The sequence below is a fragment of the Macaca fascicularis genome, chromosome 3 (assembly GCF_037993035.2).
Source record: "Macaca fascicularis isolate 582-1 chromosome 3, T2T-MFA8v1.1".
Lineage (NCBI taxonomy): Eukaryota > Metazoa > Chordata > Mammalia > Primates > Cercopithecidae > Macaca > Macaca fascicularis.
This window is the reverse complement of record NC_088377.1, coordinates 163689766-163712125: the sequence shown is the minus strand read 5'-3', so window position 1 is coordinate 163712125 and position 22360 is coordinate 163689766. Positions and strand designations below refer to the sequence as shown.

General features: G+C 37.4%; 1 protein-coding gene and 1 non-coding gene across 8 annotated transcripts in view; one reads left to right on the top strand and one right to left on the bottom strand.

The window, feature by feature from the left end:
* AASS (aminoadipate-semialdehyde synthase) overlaps positions 1-20709 on the top strand; it is a 69485-nt gene extending 48776 nt beyond the window's left edge. For 4 of the 7 annotated variants that reach the window (XM_074035884.1, XM_065542509.1, XM_005550630.4 and 1 more), the window contains 9 exons: positions 1592-1702; positions 1799-1907; positions 2853-2993; positions 9002-9169; positions 13913-14008; positions 15790-15905; positions 16549-16637; positions 17487-17663; positions 18884-20709. In XM_074035884.1, the coding sequence (XP_073891985.1) occupies positions 1592-1702; positions 1799-1907; positions 2853-2993; positions 9002-9169; positions 13913-14008; positions 15790-15905; positions 16549-16637; positions 17487-17663; positions 18884-19002 (1126 nt within the window). In that variant the 3' untranslated portion in view covers positions 19003-20709. Of the gene's footprint in view, positions 1-1591; positions 1703-1798; positions 1908-2852; positions 2994-9001; positions 9170-9463; positions 9605-13912; positions 14009-15789; positions 15906-16548; positions 16638-17486; positions 17664-18883 lie in introns of all 7 variants that reach the window. The other 3 variants (XR_012432820.1, XR_012432819.1, XR_012432821.1) reach the window with 2 other exon arrangements.
* Positions 13728-13789, bottom strand: LOC123572624 (U7 small nuclear RNA). Its single transcript, XR_006697183.1, has one exon. It is a non-coding gene; the product is annotated as a U7 small nuclear RNA (small nuclear RNA).
* Positions 20710-22360: the final 1651 nt, after the last annotated feature.

Here is a 22360-nt window from a genome sequence, read left to right as displayed (position 1 = left end):
CAATTTTGGCTTTGGGATTATAATTTGGTGCTGGGACTGCATAATCACGAGAAATCAAATTTTCATAAATATGAGTATTATATAAATGAGTGTATCTATTGTACAATAGCGTCTATTGTAGGAATAGTACAATATATTATATATATTGTAGGAATAATAAAATACCCTGTCAATTACATGACAATATTTAAGTTGTTTTTTATTGACTATTTGGTAAAACTGTCTACAGTACCAACAAAAAAATGAAAACCAACATAAACAATATCATACTATACCATTGTACTTGTCAAATTCATTCTGTGTACTTCAGATTTTCTCTAGTTCATAAAAAACACAAAAACAAAATAAACAATAAAACCACTTCTCAGGCATTTATTCCTCCTCAGGTCAATAGAATAGTGTTGCTATTTAAATGTGATAAAAAGGTGATTTTATTCTGTGGCCCACAGGGAGTCATTTATCATGTCCAAGGGAATATTTATTTATTTTACTTTCAACTTTTGTTTTACAATCAGGGGTTACATGTGCAGGTTTATTACAAAGGTATATTGTGTGATTCTGAGGTTTGGAGTATCAATGAATCTGTCACCGAGTAACAAGCATAGTCCCCAGCAGGTCGTTTTTCAGCCCTTGCTTCACTTCTTACCTATTCCCTCTGGTAGTGCTCAGTGTCTATTGTTTCCATCTTTAATTCCATGTGTACCCAATGTTCAGCTCCCACTTACTTGTAAGTGAGAGCCTGTAGTATTTGGTTTTCGGTTTCTGTGTTAGGTTGCATAGGATAATAGTTTCCAGCTGCATCCATGTTGCTGCAAAGAACACGATTTCATTCTTTTTTATGGCTATGTAGTATTCAGTGGTGTGTATGTATTACAGTTTTTAATCCAATTCACTGTTTTTGGTGTTTTTTTTATTTTTGTTTCATTTTGTTTTGTTTTGTTGAGACAGGATGTCACCGTACTGCCCAGGCTGGTGTGCAGTGGTGTGATCTCGACTCACTGCAGCCTTGACCTCCTGAGCTCAAGTGATCCTCTCACTTCAGTCTCTGGAGTAGCTGGGACTACAGGGATGCGCCAACATGCTGGAATAATTTTTGTATTTTTTGTAGAGATGATATTTCACCATGTTGTCCAAGCTGGTCTTGACTCCTGGACCCAAGCAACCCACCTGTCTTTGGCCTCCTAAAGTGCTGGGATTACAGGCATGAGCCACAGCTCCTGGCCCCAATCCACTATTGATGAGCATGTCAATTGATTCCATTCTTTGTTATTGAGAATAGTGCTGTGATGAATATGTTAGTGCATGTGTCTTTTTGGTAGAATAATCTATTTTCCTTTGGATAGATACCCAGTAATGCGATTGCTAGGTCGAATGGTAGTTCAACCTTTAGCTCTTTGAGAAATCTCTGAACTGCCCTCTGTAGCAGCTGAACTAATTTACATTCCCACCAACAGTGTTTAAGTGTTGCCTTTTCTGAGAGAATAATTTAATCAGAACAGTAACTTAAGATGCAGCCTTAATACAGTTCAAGTGCCTCGGCAGGTATGGTTGAAAAAGGGAGTTTCTGATTAGTTTTTTTCCTGTTTTTAAGCTTGTTGCCTTATGTATTGCATCCTCTTGTGGCCAAGGCCTGCATCACAAACAAAGTTAACATGGTCACTGCAAGCTACATCACACCAGCACTAAAAGAATTGGAAAAGAGGTAAGTTTTAATCATTTTAAACAAACTGAGTGAATCCATGGCATTGTTTTTATTTTATATTCAAGTTTTCCTTTTTCCTCTTTCCACCTGCTGCAGTGTGGAAGATGCCGGCATCACAATCATTGGTGAATTGGGATTGGACCCTGGTCTTGATCACATGTTAGCAATGGAAACAATAGATAAAGCCAAGGAAGTGGGAGCCACGGTGAGCCCAATTTATGCCCAAAGGAGAACATGAAAATGTCTAACTTCTTGTGTACAGAATCAAAGTATGAGTTATAATATAGCAACACCTTTAATCAAAGTTAGAGTTTTTTCGCTGGAGTACAATGGCATGATCTCGGCTCACTGCAACCTCCACTCCCCAGGTTCAAACAATTCTCCTGCCTCAGCCTCCTGAGTAGCTGGGATTATAGGCACATACCACCGTGCCCGGCTGATTTTGTATTTTTAGTAGAGATGGGGTTTCTCCATGTTGGTCAGGCCAGTCTCGAACTCCTGACCTTGGGTGATCCATCCCCCTTGGCCTCCCAGAAATTTTAAATAAAATCTTATAAATGCAAAAATATCTATATGGGAAAACAATGTCCAGGTCTTAGGTAGCAACCAAATTTTGGAGAAACAGATGCTACTATAAAATTTTGGCTTAATACAAATTTTAGACTACCTTAAAGATTCTGTAATAAGGTTTGACTTTTAAAAATGAGAAGAATCTTTGGGTATCAGTCTGTTGATATGAAATATCATTTATGAAATAGTACTTTTGACAAGGTACTATTGGGTGTAAATGGGATGATTCAGATTGTTTTAGGTTTTTTGAATGTGTGTATATATGTGTATTCAAATTATATATATGTAAATAAAGTTAGTAGGAACTAACCAAGTGGAATTGAACTAAGAGTTGGATTTTTAACTGAACAAAATGTTAGTCACTATTTTTACAGTTTTTTAAAAAAACATATATATAAAATCATCTGTTATTTAATCGAATGGTACATGGCTTTGAAGATGTATTTTCGAACGCCTTAGTAACTTTAAGAATGAAAAACTGTAGCAAGTTTACTCCATTCATATCATTGTCCTCAATTAATTACTTAGACATTCTCTAACTTGTGAATTCTTCCTTATATATTGATTCTTTAATTTATAGATTGAATCATATATTTCCTACTGTGGTGGGCTTCCAGCCCCCGAACATTCGAACAATCCATTGAGATATAAATTTAGCTGGAGTCCGGTGGGAGTTTTGATGAACGTAATGCAGTCTGCCACCTATCTGCTTGATGGAAAGGTGAGGAATCTCATCCAATCATAGTGATATCAACCTGCAATAACTGCCTGGGACAGTCTAAATACTCCCTGATCCCAAACCCTTTAATAATGCTGTCTCCATTATCTCCTCCTGTGGTATTTCACAGTGTATATTTTCTGCTCTGTTTAGCATGGTCTCCTTGCAGGTCCAAGCAAAGCCTGTGCTTATTCTTCCCTATGCCTCCTCACAAGTTGTTTCTGCCATTCAAAAATTCACTTCTCTATATATGTAAACACTGGTTATCTCTTGGTTTATTTCAGCATGACAGACATTTTCTGAGTATCTACTATGTGCTGGACTTTGGGCAAGTTACCCAAGACTGGCACGGAGAATGAAATTCATGACCTCAGGAAACTCACAGCTGGATTGGGGATGGGTTTTAGCGCTTAGAATGGAGGGTTTCTTGTGCTGGGGAAAGAAACTGCAATTTCTTCCCCAGCTGCCATGTAACAGAACATAAGAACTCTCTGAGTTTAGTATTATTTTCATTATTTTACAATAAGAAAGCTGTGGCTCAGAGAGCATGTCCGAGGTCATTTGACTGAGAGTCAAACTCAGGTCTAACTAACTCTTAAAGATGTTTTTTTCTCCCTTTGCCAGATTGCCTAATGGCTGGAAGGACAGACACGGGAATAAATAATTATAATCGAATACGGAAATTTCCAAAGCATGTTAAAGTGGCTCAGAGGTACAGACAGGAGAACAGTTTAATTGGCCTTGGTGAAGGGGTTGAGGGAAGGAGGATGGGGAGAAGGAAACCTAGTGGAGAAGAGGATGTGCTTGGCCTTGAAGGATATGAAGGTGCCAGCTAGGCAGGGATGTTAGCACTCATGGTATGACAGTTTTACAAGGGGAAAAATCAGGTTTAGGGATTTAAGATAACAGCTACATTTAAAGAAATGGCAAGTGGCAGAGCCAGTATCCAAATCACATCTATCTGACTTCATAGTTTATGCTCATAGTTTGGAGAAAAATGTAATGAGACTCAGAGTGCCTCTTTGAATTGTGTTGTAGGCACTCACTCACCTTGCCCTAGTACTGGCCCTGCAGGGAATGATGAGTAATATGATCAGATAGATGTGTCTTAAAAAGATTATTCTAGCATCAGTATTTTACATTGTCAATGTATCTGTGAATCGAAATGTATTTCAGGAGTTGACAGAAAGAATTTCTTAAGCAACAAGGTGAATGCTGTTATTAGCCATGGTCTTTCGTGCCCGTGATATAGAGAATAACTCATAGTTGGCTGTACCTTGGAATTACAAGGGGAGTTTAAAAAGTGCTTGGGCCTCATCCCTAAAGATTCTGATTTGCCTGGGTTTGGGGATTTTTAAAATCTCCCTAGTGATTCTAATATGCAGCCGAATTTGAGAACAACTGATTTGATGATCAGAGAACCACAGCTACACTTAAAATAGTACTAAACAAGCAGGACACTTTAACTTGGTGCTGGAATGTGTGATATGTTTCAGGATAATAAACAGGATCGATGAGTTCTGGACTAATTCCTGGCATCCCTCATAACATAGCCAAAGACCTGGCAGTTGAAAAGATCCACCGGATGTCAGTTTCCTGATGTGGAATGTGAGCACTGATGTTCCATCCAATTCTTTAGTTCTATGAATCATGAAGCTTTGGACTAGAATCTTAGTCTGATGTTTTATCAAGCACACATCCTTTTACATGCTACAGCCTGTCTCCTATTGCATTCCAACTGCTCCTTTTACCTTCTGCGATCTTAAGAGACTGGCCTATGTTTAGTATAAATTAACATGTGAAAGCAAGACATATTCTTGTCTCAGTTGAGTAAAACACTTATTTTCAGGAGGCCTTATAAATGCTAAAGTTGGTAACAATGAAAGGGTCAGCAGAGTACAATCATCTAAAAGAAAGAGCAAGAAACTTGCTATCTGTGGGCCTGGCTCTGCCATTACTGGTTGTGAGCTTTGGGTTCCTTGTCGGAAGATGAGGACAATCACGCCAGCCTTCCGGGGTTCTTAGTCAGTGAGGTCACACAGATTGCAATCTGCCTAACAGCAGATTGTCAGGCATGTAATCAATCTAGCAAATATTAGCTACTTAAGGAAATTAGTAGTTGTGAGGGTTTAAGAAAAGCAAGAGGTTATTTTCAGGTAGCAGAAGTTGTATTTGTTAGATTTGAAGTTCTCCTCTTTCATCCTCAACTTCTTTTGTAAAAATGAGTACTTTTTGCATCTCTCTGACACTGTGGAGGATACCAAGAGAAAACATGACACTTTTCTTTTCTTTGCTAAAATAATACTCTTTTCAAGGTCCCACTTGCGTTTCCTCTTGTGGATGAAGCTTTTTGTGACCACTCCAGCCTCTGTTCACTATTATTTTGTCTGAACTGAATCAAAGAATCAGACACTTCGTTTTTCCGTGTCTAAGAATTTTCTAGGTGCTGCATTATTCAGTCAGTAATTCAAGTGTTTCAGTGTGTTTCCCAAGCCAGATTGTTAAACAACTTAAAACCTCTCTTGTATTCTTGCCCTTCACTCCCTGTGCCATCATCACCCTGCACCATGGAACGGGTCTTAAATAATTCACAGAATCATAATGGGGAACCAAGTCACTTCTCTGACTTCTACTTAAAATTGAAGCCTTAAACTTTTCCAGAATTGGGCAGTGGCCTATGAATTTGAATATATCTCATTGTCTTATATCTTTGCAGTAATTTCTAGCCACTTGTACTATTTCTAACTTCTAATTTGATTCTTAACAATTGTGATTTTCTTCCACATATTCAGAGACAGTGATTTCATCTTTTCTTGGTTTCATTCCCCTCACAGGGGTGGTATACTTTTTTACATTGGTGGCATTTGGGAGTGACATGGCAGAGCTTTGCCATCACCTTCTGCAGTGTTTCCCAGTCTAACCTGGCAAAACATGTAATCTGAGTGAGAAGTGTGCTTGCTCTGCAAACATCGCTTTAAGAGAAGTTTTCTAGCCCTCTATCCATTGCCTGCCACCACCTTGACTGCAGCACCCAGCCCCTTGGAAATCAAGAGCTACCACTGTCTTCCTTTGCCTGTATCCATTCTTTATGCAGCTTTCATGTGGATCCCAGGTGGCATAATCTGGAATGCTGACTTTGTCAATATCCCCTTAAAAATACTGATTCAGAAACAAGCATGATTAAGGGGACAGTGTAGTAGAAGGAACACAGACATTGCAGTCAAATAGAACTGAGTTCAATTTGCCTTTGGGTGACTCAGCCTCAGTTTTTACCTCTGAAAAATGGGTTATTTCATGGATTAAAGATAATGCCCAGTACAAGGCACGGGGCACATAGTGGGCCCTGAAAAAATGATTGTATATTTCCTTATTAATTTGGTGATCAAGCTTATTGTGATTATTTAAATATATATGATACATTATTCAAATATAACAGTGATTCTCTCTAGTTGGGAGATACGTATTTGTGTTTGTCTGTGTGTGTGTGTGTGTGTGTGTGTGTGTGTGTGTGAAAGAGCTGGACCTAGAGAAACTTGCAACAGCAGTGAATAATGAGCCTGAGCATTGTCAGAGCAGAAAGAAACGTATATTCTCCACAAAACAGACGAATATGTTTCTGTTGTCATTCAAATTATTAATAAAACAATAACGAAGAAAGAACTTATTGTTGAACTACATTATATGCCACTAGAAATACAACTATGAATTAATATCAAATGACAATGATTACCCAGTAATTTTTGGGTCAGGTTGCTTAGCCAACTGCCATTCTCAATAAATGAACCATTGCCATTCAGCTTACATTTCTCCATCTTCTTTGTAAGGATTTCATGATAGACTTATGAACTTGCTGTTTTATTTCTGATTGGTAAGCTGGAATATTGTCGTCTTTATTGAATTTTTCTTTCAGAAATTTTCCTGACCTTCAAACAAGCAAACAAAACTTAAGAACTGTCATAGATTACAGAAATGAGATGGGTGTGAAGACCCTAACGGTCAACATTTGCTTTTTTTGTTTTTTAAGAGATGGTGTCTTAAACAGCCTGTGTCTCTCAGGCTATTCTCAAACTCCTGGGCTCAAGCCATCCTCCTGCCTCAGCCTCCTGAGCCAAGTAGCTGGGATTACAGGTGGGCACTACAATGCCCAACATTTGCTTTCTTACATTTTTTCAAAAATTTAGAATTCTTTTAAATATATTGATTTTAAAGATGTAGTACAGAAATCATCCCTTTGGAAATGTTTACTCTGCAGTCTAGAAGAGTTCACAAGAAAATTAAATGAAAGGCATTCCTTACATCCTTCATTCAGATTTTCACTTTTGAAATTTGAAATGGTGCTTGGCACTCTCCAAAGTGAGCCGCTGAACTGAAAAGACTCCAGTGGTCCTGACATTGCAGCCAGCATAGCCCTTTTCTTTCAGGGGCTTCATCCACATATAAATGAGTTTCCATTTTCTGTCTCATACAAAGGCACGTTCAGAACCCATCTACAAATAAGGCATGAGAATCATTAAGTTTAGCCAAAGGCCTCTTCAGGCAAATCCTGTGAATCCACCTTAAAGTACATTGGCAGCTCCCTGGTACAGTATTGCTTTGTGCAGCTTAGAGAAATTGGTCAGAAATTGTTTCCAGTGGTACAATAAGGATAAAATTCAGTTCTACCAGCAGCACCAACCAGAATTCTCACACCTAATTTTATCACTCCAGAATACTTTCCATTATCTCAATGATAATAATAAGCCTCATAAACTAAAAGAAAATTTGTCCTTTGATTAAAATTAGAGACAAAGAAATCCTTCATTGCATTTTGAGTATGTGTGATGGGGGTAGGGGTATGGGAAATAGAAGTACTGAGATATCAAAAGATTTTTATTTCATCACTCATGTTATTCCCTTCACAATTTGTGTGATCCCCGACACATAGATAGTAACTGCTCAATAAATTTAGCTGTCTGAATGAAATGTATGTGACTGATGACTAATGTGGCATTTAGAAGGGTCATGAAAGTAAAAGAAAAGAATGAGACTCATCCTTTTTGATGGCTGCATAGTATTCCATGGTGTATAAAGGAACACCCTTGCTCTAAAAGTATAATCTTTGTGCCTTTCACAATTCACACCTGGGAACTGATTGTCACATAAAAAGAGGCTTCCAATATCTTTTATAAAAATAATGGAAACCCATTTATTGATGAGGCCACCCTATGGCTCTGGAAAGCCTACACTTCCATAAATCTAACTCTATATATGTATGTGTGTGCATGGGGGGTGTATATAAGTCACTTCTGGACCCTCAATTCTGTTCTACTGACAACATGTCTAGCACCATATCAATATCACACTGTTGAACTTCCATGGATGTATGGCTTTATATCTGGTAAAGTAAGTCTCCCTTCATATTTTTCCTTCTCCAAAATCGCCTTGTGTATTTTACAGTTTATTCTTCTAAATAAACTTTAGGATGAGTTTAAAAAAAAAAAAAAAAAAAGAAAAGAATGAGAATATTGATTGTTGTTTGAGCATAGCAGCCATTTAAATAATTATCTGTTGCTTTAACTTATTTTTTTAAGTTTATTTTTTAAACATTTTTATATAAAATAATTTTAGATGTTTATTTTTTAAACATTTTTATTTTAAAATAAATGTTTAAAAAAATAAAATTAAAATGTTTATTTTAAAACTTTTTTCTAAATATTTATATTTTTTAAAAAGGCAAATTCTAGTGGTAAATAATTTAGTGCCATTTTATCCAGGGGAAGGAAAAAACTTGAAAATAAGACCTTATGTTTAGAAAAACTAAATGTTTTAGAGTCAAATTTTAAAGCTTGAGAGAAGAATTGCTTTGTGAATTATGATATTAGAAGAACAGCTTAAGTATGGGATAATGATTATGGTGGTTTCATTATTTTTTTTTTCAAAGTTCTGTTGCTTTCTTTGTCCATATAATTCAGGGAAGCCCTAAAAGAAAGGAACAACTGTAACCCCATCTGTGCCTTCTCAATGTTCCTCAGGTTGTGAATGTTGCAGGGGGCATCTCCTTTCTTGATGCCGTTACATCCATGGATTTTTTCCCAGGATTAAATTTGGAAGGCTATCCTAACAGAGACAGTACGAAATATGCTGAGATTTATGGCATTTCTTCTGCTCACACTTTGTTGCGGGGGACACTGAGATATAAGGTAAGCAGCTGGACTTTAGATTCAACATGTTGCCAGTTTTGATGTAAGTGATGTGTACACTTAACTTTTCTTAGTAGTCAAAATAATTAAGATGATAAACCAAGTTGGAGTCTATTTCTTTTTTTTCAGAAATCTTATGATTGAATATTTTAGGAGACTCACCTCAAAATAAAAAGATAATTAATTGACTCATTAGGATTGAGGACAGGCAGGGCTTCAGGCTTAGTGAGAGTTAGAGGTCAAGTGACTTCCCCAGGACCTGATTTCTTGTAACCTCTCGGCTCTTCTTTCCAGTATTCACTGGAGTCTCAAGTGCTATGCGATGGCAGAGTTGTGGCAGCATCCCCAGGCTCTCAGGATCAAATTCAGTGGGAATAAAAAATGATACCGTTCTAATAGCCAAAAATACGATTTTTGTCTCATTAGCTCCCTAAGGTCAGTGGGATAAAATGTGCTCATCTACTTTGACCTATGTTATATGTCCCTAGAAATGGAGATGGATTCAATGTCATTAAAAAATGAGGACTGGGGTGGAGGAAACAGACAAGATTAAAGGGGCCTCCCCAGAGCAAATCCAAAATGTTTTTAAACCACAAAATGGGGAGTACATTCTAGGAGCATAAATGCAAATGTCCACTACACATTTGTTGATCACAAAAAAAGCAGTTACAAGTGTAACCAAATCAAGACAACTGGTTTAATAGTTTTCTAGCATAATATCACAAATTGGGTAGCTTGAAACAATAGAGATTTATTCTGTCACCATTCAGGAGGCCAGAAGTCTGAAATCAAGGTGTGTGTGAGTAAGGTTGGTGCCTTTTGGAGACTTGACTTTGAGACACATCCATCCAGTTTGTGCCTCAGTTTCATATCACCCTCTTCTGTATGTCTCACTGTGTTGCCTCCCGTCTTATTAGGGCACTAGTCATTGGACTTAGGGTTCACCCTAAATCCAGGTTGACTTCATATTGAGATCCTTAATTAATTCTATCTGCAAACATTCAAGTGAAGCCATATTCTGAGGCTCTGGATGCCCATAAATTTGGCGACAGGGCACTCAACTCAACCTAATGTAACCAGCATACCTAAAATACATGCGTCTCTCAAGATCAGATACCTGGCTGCAAATCTGTCTGTCTTGTGAGATTTCCTGGCTAAGGCCAGAGAGGGGATTTGTCTCATGTGTGTTATCTAGTATTCTCTAATTATCTTTTTAACTGGAAGATGTAAGGCACATGGACCTATCAGTGATGACTCTTCAATCATGTGCCTGCTTTTCTGTCGCTCTCTTATCTTTTTTTGCTGGCTGTTCCTTTTGCCTGGAAATTTTCCTCCAAGTATTTGTATCGTACTCCTTCAGGCCTTGTTCTTTTCTTCTTTGCAACCCTGCCCCTGGTAACCCGGTTTTATTATCTATCTCTGCATATTTTACTTTCTTAAAAAAAAGGATTCTGCATGTAAGTGAGATCATGCAATATTTTACTTTTTGTGTCTCACTTATTCCACTTAGCAAAATGTCTTCCAGGTTCACCCACCTATCTGTTCTTAAAAAGAAAACAACCACTGTATTTCTTACTCTTGAGAGCTTCTGTTACATTTATGGGCACTTAGCGTTTACTTGTCAGCATTTTAAATTATAATTTTATGTATATTTTTCTTGTCTCCCCAAAGAGATTGTAAGCTCCTAGAGAGCAGGTGCTTGTACTCCATGAATATGACTTTTTCATTGTCCAGGAATCAAATGAGACATCAATGACAATGTCCTCCTGAGATCTAGGAGCTGTGGCTCTTCTACCAACCTTTAGGCACAGTAGAAATTCTAGTCTGAACTCATGCATACTATCCCCAGCTCTGGCAGATTTCTTCATCTCTTTTCTTCAATTTGTTCAAAGAATATGAGTAGTAACTTTTTTTTTTGGCCAGTAGTTAGGATATATGGCTTTCAGTATAGTCTTTTGACAAACATATAGATCCTGGAATGAAGGATTTTAATAGATTTAAACATTGAATAAAGGTCTCAACAAGGTGTGCAAGTGGGAGACATCCCCACAGATTCTGAGGATGGAAGATGTCACAGTGTTCATAATCATAAGGGCCACCATCCTGGGCAATGCCAGCAACCCTTTGGTAACCCTAACATTCTTTCCAGTACTGGAGATGAGATACCATCATTCAAATATGACAAAGAGGCCTTGGCTACTCTCCTTCTCTGCCTGCCTGTCACCTGCTTGTCCTTCTAGATGCAGCTTAATAGCACCTTCCTATGGTATCCTCCCTAACTCCTTCCCCTTGAACCACCCACCCCCATCTATGTGAGTTCCCCTTCTTTTGTGCTCCCACAGCTATGTTTTCCTGTAACCTAGCACATATTAATATAATACTCTGCTACAGTTTAGTCATCAGTGGTGATGCATTTTTGCGCTCCATGGACTAGGAATTATTTACTTGACTTATCTGACCCTTCTGTTGACTGCAGTTTCTGCATAGATGGGACTGCATTTTTTTTTCGTCTCTGTGGCCTCAGTCCCTAGCACAAGTCTGACATATGGCAGCAGTTTGCTAAATGCTTATTGATGAATGAATACCTAAAATAAATTCATTTCTAGGGGTCAGCATAAAAATATATTTCTGAGATTAATAAATAGCTCAGAAATCAGCATTTTAGATGTTGGATAAAGGGATCTCTATCACCTAACAGGTCCCAGAAGCGAGCTAAACAAGCTAGTGATATTACTTTTCTGTTTCTCCTCTTTGAAGTATATTTGCATTTGGATTAGAGCAAATGAGAATTCTTTTTTTAGTAACCTTTAAACAGTTTGAACAATATAACCTTTAGAAATGTGAAAATTGCTAGTTGACCAGACATTCAGTTGTGAAGTATCTGATGGTTACAGGAACTATTTTATATTTTAAAAACTCTGTTGCTCCCTAGAATTACTTCCCTCTCTCTCTTTTCTTCTCTCTCTCTCTGCTTGAGCAGTAATTACAACAGCTGCAAAATTTCTTATCTTAGCCCTCTCACCCTGCTTCCCATTTGCACACTGGAGAATAAACCATTATGGTCTTTCTTCACTTCATCTATTATTCAGAATCTATTTATCCAGCCATTTGTTCCTTTTTAGGGGATTGGAATGCTGAATAATGGATTGGAATGTTGAATAATGTTGAATACCTTCCTATGGTATCCTCCCTAACTCCTTCCCCTTGAACCACCCAGCCCCATCTATGTGAGTTCCCCTTCTTTTGTGCTCCCACAGCTATGTTTTCCTCTAACCTAGCACCTATTAATATAATACTCTTCTACAGTTTAGTCATCAGTGGTGATGCATTTTTGCTCACCATGGACTAGGCATTATTTGCTTGACTTATCTGCCCCGAAGTGGGCATTGGGATGAAGAATATGCACACAAATAAAATATAATATAACATAATATAATATAATAAAGATATTATTTCCCTCCTTTCAATACCTACAGTACAGCAGCTGAATAGACAATTAATTACAAGCTGTATTAATTGCCATGATAAAGGTATATACAAAATGCTACAAGAAGGGAGTCTCCACTCACCTAGGGGACTCAGAAGAGGTGCTAAACTAGGTCTGAAGGGAGGAGAAAACATTTCATAAATGAAGAAGTATGGACAACACATTCCAGTTACAGGAGCAGCATATACGGAGGCCCTGGTTTCTGGAGGAACACAGCGCATTTGGGGAATAGTAAAAGTGGAGATCTGTGAGTTAGGTTAGATGAGCATATTGTGATGGGTTTTATATACTATACCAAGGACCTCAGGTTTGCTTTGTAGACAATGAAAGACATATGAGGAATTTTTATCAGAGTGGTGATGTCATCATTATCTTAGAAAAATCTCTCTGATTCCTACCTCTTTTTCTTCTCTCCGTATATCTTGGGGGTAGTGGTTCTAATCAGTAGATTGGATTATCTGCTTTTGAGGAGGATATTCTTTTTTTTTTTTTTTTTTTTTTTTTGAGACAGAGTCTCGCTTAGTCGCCCAGGCTGGAGTGCAGTGGCGCGATCTCGGCTCACTGCAAGCTCCGCCTCCCGGGTTCACGCCATTCTCCTGCCTCAGCCTCCCGAGTAGCTGGGACTACAGGCGCCCACAACCGCGCCTGGCTAATTTTTTGTATTTTTTTTAGTAGAGACGGGGTTTCACCGTGGTCTCGATCTCCTGACCTTGTGATCCGCCCGCCTGGGCCTCCCATAGTGCTGGGATTACAGGCGTGAGCCACCGCGCCCGGCCCGAGGAGGATATTCTTACAAGTTCCTCCTTCCATTATAAGAAAGAGCTCAACTGACTGTTCTATTAAATAATATTCTGCTGAGCTGACAGCATATAACACATAAGAAAATTTGCCCTTATGCTGCCAGAAAATTTCATTCACATGTTACCCAGAAACAGAAGTAAAGACCTAAGTTTTGCAAGGTCTTTTATGTAAACCAGTGGAATTGTTATGACACTATTGATCTCAGTTTGAGTTTGAAATTAGTTGTAACTATATCCTCAATACATTTTTTTTTTTTTGGTGGGTTGTGGAGAGGGGTTTCTAGTAAAGATGAGAAAACCTGCTTGGCAAATTCTAAAAGAGCTGTAGCACTCATATCATCAATATAAACAATTATTTTCTAAATTAGTTATGAAGATCCCTCCTTTCAAAAATATTTTATATTTTTTCATTGGAAGAAAAACATTTTATATACTGCTTATTAATTCTTGTTTCAGGGATATATGAAAGCTTTGAATGGATTTGTAAAATTAGGTCTTATAAACAGAGAAGCACTTCCTGCCTTCAGACCTGAGGCCAACTTTCTCACCTGGGTGAGTGACTCTGGAATTACGTTCTATCTGCTCCTCTTCAGAAATACCTTCTGAAATGGTCGGGGGTGAACTCTGCTTTGGATCAACAAAAGAACCCATTTATTAGCTTATGAGCAGGAAGATAAATCGTAATTCTGAAGCCCCCTTTCCCCTCACTGTTGTGGAAGAATGGAGAGGGTATGGGGCTGACACATATCAGGCCTATTTCCTGCAGCAACTTACATCATTTGACTGCTCCTTGAGCTATGGTAAGAGATGGATTTGCTCTCTGCATTAAGCTCTGAGCTCTTCCAGTCGTCTAAGTGGTGACCCAGTGATGGGAGTCACTTGGGCTTCCTGAAAGTGAGAATCCAGGAGAGTTACTAGTGTATTACAGAACTGGATTCCCAACCTCCAAATCTTGTCAATACTCTCATGTGGTTACTTAGAACTATGAGTGTTTTGATTTTCAGTTACCAAGCTTATGTGTCCATCTTTTGTTCTACCAAAATCTTAAGGCCTCAGAGTTGGAATGAACTTTGGAGGCTTGGAAATGAATGTGAAGTAGAGCTTCCACTAACTGCTCAGAATTAACTCATTACCAGCTGGTCATTCAACTTAAACTAGTGTGCCCATATTCCAATAGAAATGCCAGAAATGTATCACAAGGAGAAAAGGACCAATGTTGCTAATTCTATTAAATCTCAAAAAAAAAGTTTTGGTATTCTTGCTAGCTAGTTTCATTTAAAAAATTATTTTTTAATTTTTTATGGGTACATAGTAGGTGTGTGTATTTATGGAGGACATGATATATTTTGAAATAGGCATGCAATGTGTAATAACCTCATCAGGATAAATGGAGTATCTACCACCTTAAGCATTCATCACTTCTTTGTGATGCTTTTACACTTATTTTTTTGTGTGTGCATTTGTGAACCTTTCCAATCTTAAGTTTTACCTTTCATAAATTTACTTGTTGGGTAGGAGTGAATAAATATCTGCAGAGAGAACCTGGGGTTGAGGCAGCTGGCTTGAGAAGGTTGGTGCAGACATTCTTAGGGATGGTCTTTTTTGTAAAAGACCAGGTTATAAATGTTTTAGACTTTATGGGCCACATGGTCTCTGTCAGTACCACTCACTTCTCCCATAGACGATACATAAACCAATGAGCATGACTGTGTTTCAATAAAACTTTTTATTTAATGAAACACAGTGAGCCAAATTTGGTCTGTGAACCAATTGGTTCACTCCTGATCTAGAGCATAGCATTTCCTTTGGGAGCCTAGAGAAAGTCTTGTTTCGAAAGTAGAAAAAACTATGGCTACTGTTTACATGTTCTTCCTTTGAGATTTTATTAACTGCAAGGTCTTTCTTATCTCTTGAACCTACAAAAGATCCTGGGTTGCTACTGGCAACCACTGCAGTAAGCCTTTTCCACTTCATCCTGGTCAAAATGGACTGCTAGAGGGTAGGCGGAGAATGGGTAAAAAAATAGTGATAGAGAGGATATACAAAGACAGGGAATGTGCTAGTAAGAAGCACACCATCTGTTTTGTATTGAGTTGATCTTAGAACCCATTTTTATTGGTGAAGTATCATTTTGGAATAGCAGCTATTTATTGATGTGTAGGTATGCAGATGCGTATATGTATGTGTATGTGTTACAATTTCCTGTTTCCAATTATTTTTAATTTTAAAATTTGAGGTGTATTTGAAGTTCAGTGTTTTAGTAGGATAATTTTTCAGTTAATTAAAAAAAATTATTAGAGACTTAGAAATTTTGTCTTTATTTTTCTAACCAGAAACAACTCCTCTGTGACCTAGTTGGGATTTCACCCTCCTCTGAGCACAATGTGTTGAAGGAAGCTGTTCTTAAGAAACTAGGAGGAGACAATACCCAGTTGGAGGCTGCTGAATGGTAGGCACCCACCACTCAACTTAGAGCAAAATATACTGGATCAATGATTGCTAATTTCTACTAAAAAAAAGTTAAATATTTTACATTTGTCTTTGATTAATTTATTGCTCTAATGTGGGTAGAGAGATTATCATGTGCCATGTTCATGTGGTCATAGAGAGTAGATAAAAAAAGGAGCTCTATGGCAATTATAATTTGAGAAATGCTTATCTGGAAACACTTTATCACTCAGTTCCCAAGCATAGTGGGGTATTTTTGCTTTCCTGTAGGAGATTCTGAGTAGTCAGAGAATATTACATTAAAACATTCTTTCATATGACTGCTGTGGCATCCTGCTGGTATACTTAATGTTGGAGAACTAACCTCTAAGTTAATCTCATAAAGAGCTTTGTAAGAACATGGGATTACAATGCATCATCTCTGCCCTGCTCCGGGGAGTAGTGCCTGGGTGAGTCTGGAGATGATTCTGAAGGTTAAAACATTGATATTGTTATTATTTTACACTTTAGGAAAATCCTACAACTTGAGTTACCATCTTGTAATTCTGCCCTTTCAAGATTAAATTCAAGGAGCTCCCTTTTGCTTCCCAAATGAGAACATGTATAGGACTTGAACTAATGCAGCCATCTCCTGTGCTTTTCAGGTTGGGCTTACTTGGGGATGAAGAAGTCCCTCAGGCAGAGTCCATTGTGGATGCCCTCTCCAAGCATTTGGTCATGAAGCTTTCCTATGGTAGGCTATGAAGTGTTAGCTAAATATACCTGAAGAAGAATCATAAGATAGAGTCAGTGCAGATAATCATACTGGAAGGTTGGCGCCAAGCAGCTGGAATGGGAAGATGTGGTGTGACGAAAAGGCAATTGGACTATTTTTCCAGGGAGAAGAATATGAGAATTATTAAGTAAAAATAAAGATAGTTATTATAGAAAAGGAAAAACATAGTTTTACTGTTTATTTATTTATTTATTTATTTATTTATTTGAGATGGAGTCTTGCACTGTCACCAGGCTGAAGTGCAGTAGTGTGATCTCGGCCCAATGCACTTCTGCCTCCCAGGTTCAAGAGATTCTTCTGCCTCAGTCTCCTGAGTAGCTGGGACTACAGGTGTGCGCCACCATGCCCAGCTAATTTTTGTATTTTTAGTAGAGACAAGGTTTCACCATGTTGGCCAGGATGGTCTTCATCTCTTGACCTGGTGATCCGCCCACCTCAGCCTCCCAAAGTGCTGGGATTACAGGCATGAGCCACTGTGCCTGACATTACCTTTTTTTTTTAAAATGCATTAGGCAAATGCCTAAGAAGCATTTTTGGAGCACACTAAAAGGCCTCTAAAGCAGTGCCTTCGTGTCTGTAAACAGGATACGGTGATACCATCCCAGATAAAGGAATGCAATCAGAGTTCTAATTTCCTTGAGGTTTTCACTTTGACTTTGGGCTAAAAAGCTGTGTAATTAATTGTCTAGTGATCATATATAAAAGGAGGGAAAACTTTTAAAACCAGAAGGGCAGGAGGAGGAGATGGTAGACGATATTTGAGTTGTAATGATAGTGGCATTTTTACTTATCTTTATTTGTTTTAAGGTCCTGAAGAAAAAGATATGATTGTGATGAGAGACAGCTTTGGAATCAGACATCCTTCTGGACATTTAGAAAATAAAACGATTGATCTTGTGGCTTATGGGGACATCAATGGCTTTTCAGCCATGGCTAAAACCGTGGGGTTACCCACCGCCATGGCAGCCAAAATGTTGCTTGACGGTAAGTCTGTTCATTTGAGGCATGAGCCTGTTTCCATATCACCTCCAAGTCATTTGGTGCCTGGACATCAAGTAATTGCTTTTGAGTATAACACAGGCATTCACTAAAAGTGAGCCATCTTAGAAGATCCAAGCGCGGACTGCCAGGGAGGGCCCCTGTTGGTGAGTAAAGCATGGGGGCTTTGGAGATAGACTTGATTTTTGCTCCAGCTCAATTACAAGGTGGCTGAGTGATGGGCTGCAAGTTACTCAGCACCTCTGAGCAAGAGTTTCCTCATATTTAAAGTGGGTATTGCCATCCCTATTTCATAGAGTTGTTGTGACACTAACTGATATAATACATAAATCTGCTGCCACATAGAGGGGTCCCCAGGGAATGGTCACTTCCTTCCTTTCTTTCTTTGGTTTTTGCCATGTTGGGAGTGATAACTCTAAAATAGAAAAAGATATTCACTCCAGATTCTCAAGAATATAGGTTAAGTTTTATTAATCTTCATATCTCAGCATATTATTAGTACTCAATATATATTTTAGACTAAATGAATACAAATTTCAATTCTCCACTCTCCCTAGAAGATCACATAGACATTCAATAAGCATTGCCTCTGTTTGGCTCTCAAGAAAGAATGAGGGGAGTAGAAAATATCAAAGCATATAAATGTGAAATAATGAAAAAAATATATAGTAGCATATCAGCTAATATCAAATTCAATGACCAACTTAGTTATTGAGGAATCAGTGAAGAAATAAGTGACAGAAGTTGGGGTCATTGTGGCCTCTAGTGAGAGTGCCCAGGTTCTATGTTTCAGTCATGCTGACAGGTGCCTGTGCCCATATAATCAAACTTGTTACAACTCATTCTGTTGGTGTCTTGCCTTTTTAAAAATATGATATTAGCAAGTTAAGCTGACCAGTCAGATTGACTTCTTACTTTACTTTATTCTCTGATTGTCCTGGCAGTAATTAATGCAGTTAAGTGTACAAATTCTGACAATATCCCTAGGTCCGGCTATGCTTTCAATCTAAAATTAACTCCTTTTGCTTTCAAAGTGTTGACTAAGTAATAATTTACTAAGGGACATTTTTAAGCAGCTACTTAAAAAATGCCTAGGCCTCCAAGAATTCATTGACTCTGAGTTTGCTTTTGTGGAGACTCTTGATGGGGAAATTAACCTCTGACACTACCTTTAAAATGGTAATTATACATTTATTTTCTTCCAGGTGAAATTGAAGCCAAAGGCCTAATGGGGCCCTTTTCAAAGGAGATCTATGGACCAATATTGGAGCGAATTAAAGCAGAAGGCATTATATATACTACACAGAGTACAATTAAACCATAATTGGGAATTATATTTTGTTCTTTTCTTCCCAGGCAATACAGCTCTGAACGTGTGTGATAAATGGGTTTGCTAATGTGCTGTTTTAAAGTATAAAGCATAATATGTTTTGGTTAACACAATGTAGTTTTTGAACTATAAATCTGTATTTTAATATGGAAATGTTTGGAACAGGAGATGTCAGCTACTAACAGAGAATTTTAATAATTCTATCCTGTATTTTATAAATATGTATGTGAAAGTGATGATAGTGCTATTTGTTAATTTATTATGCCACCGTTTTCTTACAAGAACATATTTTCCTATAACCAGCAGATGAAGTTTTACTTTTTTAGTCAGAAAAAATTTCCTCATAAAGTTATATTTTTGTATTTTTAAAATTGATACAGTTAGATACCTTTAGATTACCTATCTGTAAGTTTTTGCCAAAATGCTATTTTATGCCCTTTTTGTAAAGTTATGGTTTATTTTGTAAATGTAGTTCCTTACAGTTTTCTCTTGAGTGTTTGGAAATGAGAATAGATAAGATCAAATTACAATTTACAAGATCACTTCATTAGGCACAGGAAAAGTATTTAACATAATTCAACACCCTTTCACAGTAAAAAATGTAAAATAAAAAACCCTCAATAAACTAGGAACAGAAGGAAACTTCCTCAACCTGATAAAGGGCATCTATGAAAAACCCACGGTTAGCATCATACTTAAGGGTGAAAGACTGGATTATCTCCCCTGAGATCAGAAACAAGACAAGGATGTCTGCTTTGGCCATTTCTATTCAACTTGTACTGGACAGTCAAGAAAGGGCAATTAGGCAAGAAAATAAAATAGAAGGCATCTAGATTGGAAAGGAAGAAGTGTAACTAAATAGAGATGGGAGATGACATGATCTACAAAAAAAAACATTAGAACTAATAAATAAATTCAGCAAAGTTACAGGTACAGGATCAAATATACAGAAATTGGTTATCTTTTGATATAGTATCAATGAATAAATAAAAAATGATATTAAGAAAACAATTTAATTTTCAACATTGGTCAAGCTTGGTGGCTCATGACTGTAATCCCAACACTTTAGGAGTCTGAGCCAGAAAGATTGCTAGAGGCCAGGAGAGCAGCCTGGGAAACAGTGAGATCCCATCTCTACAAACAACAACAACAACAACAAGCAAACAAACAAAAATCAGCTGGATGTGATGACATGCATCTGTGGTCTCAACTATTCAGAGGCAAGGATGGCTTGAGCCCCGAAGTTTGATGCTGCAATGAGCTATAACTGGGTCACTGCAATCCAGCCTGGATGACAGAGTTAGACCCTGACTCAAAAAAAAAAAAAAAAAAAAAAAAAACCAAAATTGACAGCATCAGACAGAATCAAATACTAATATAATTGAGGGTCCAGAAATATTGATCACATTTATGGTCAACTGACTTTTGAAAATGGTGCTAAGACAATTCAATGGGGGCAAAATAGTCTTTTTCATTAAATGGTGCTTGGAAACATGGATATCCACATGCAAAATAATGAAATTGGACTCCTACCTCATACTGTATATAAAAATTAACTGAAAGTGGACTTAAGATCTAAACATAAGAGCTAATACTATAAGTATCTTCGAAGAAAACATGGTGCAAATCTTTCTGACTTTGAATTAGGCAATGATTTCTTAAATAAATGACACTAAAAACACAAGCAACAAAAGAAGAAAATAGGTAAATTAAAATTAAAAACATTTGTGTTTCCAAGGACAATATCAAGAAGGCAAAAATACAACCCACAGAATGAGAGAATTTTTTTTTAAATCATGTATTAGTTAAGGGAGGAATTTGTATTTAGAATATATAAAGAATTGTTATAACAATAATTAAAGGGCATATAATTCAGTTTTTAAAAATCAACAAGAGATCTGAATTAACAGTTCTCCAAAGAAGATATGCAAAAGGCCAATAAGCACATGAAGAGATTCTCAACATCATTAGCCATCAGGGAAATGCAAATGAGATCTACAATGAGATATCACTTTACACTCACTAGAATAGATATATCATCAAAGTGATCATATCAAGTGTTGGTGAGGATGCAGAGAAACTGGAACCCTCATCCACTGTTGGTGGATACCCACGAGATATAAAAACAAGTGTCTACACAAAAACTTGTGCACAGATGTTCTTTGCAGCACTATTTATAATAGCCCCAAATTGAAACAGCCCTAATTTCCATCAACTAACAAGTGAATAAACAAAACATGGCATATCCATACAAGGAATATTATTCAGCAATAAAAAAGAGATGAAGTACTGATATGCACCACAACATGGAAAAACCTTGAAAACATGCCAAGTGAAGAATGCCAGACATGAAAGGCCACATATTATATGATTTCATTTATATGAAATGTCCAGAACAGGTAAATACATATGAAGAGAAGGTAGATTAGTGGTTGCTTAGACTGAGGGAGGAAAATGGGGTGACTGCTAATTAGTATAGGGTTTCTTTTTTGGGGTGATGTAAACGTTGTAGAGTTGATTGTGGTAATGGTGGCACAACTCTGAATATACTAAAAACCACTGAATTGTATACTTTAAATGTTTGAACTGTGTGGTATGTGGATTTTATCTCAAGTTGTTATAAAAAATTAAATTACAAATACAATTTGTTTATTTGCTTCTTGGGGAAAAAATCTCTTGCCTTTAGAGATACAAAGTAAGCACCTGTTTAAACTTCACAAATTGTGCTCATATCCTGGCACGTGAAACTAATTCTGCCCTTGAAAGAAGCAGGTACTACGTGTGAGGTATGTGACAGTTGAGAAAACATCTCCTGCTGTTTGAAAACAATCAAAATTGATTAAGGCCTGGTCCCACCTGTCACAGATAATATATGGAGATCAATAATCTATTAATAAGTAAAAACATTTTGTTGTGGAATTTTTTTTCTTACCATGACATTCAGTTGACTCAATTGATTAGGAAATACAACTGGTGTCCTGTTGATTTCACTCTCTATCTAAAATGGTGCCCAGATGAATTGGGAACTGAAAAACTAGCACTCTGTGTAAGAACTGGGATCCAGTTGAGCTCTCAGTATAGTTAACTGGTTTGTGCTTCGTGATGACAATGAGAATTAAAGGGGATCTGATTGAAGAGCTGATCTAAGGTTAGTGTTGAATGTGGTAATAGAAAAGGCAATGTCAGTAAGCGTGAACACAGCTATATGTAATTAAACACTACATTATCCCTCAATAACAAATTTTCCTGCAGTACCTTTAATAATAAAAGTGGTGGTGATAGGATTTGGGAATTAATGAGCAGGTTATGGTTATAAACATATCAACATACAGATTTACCAGGAGTCCACAAT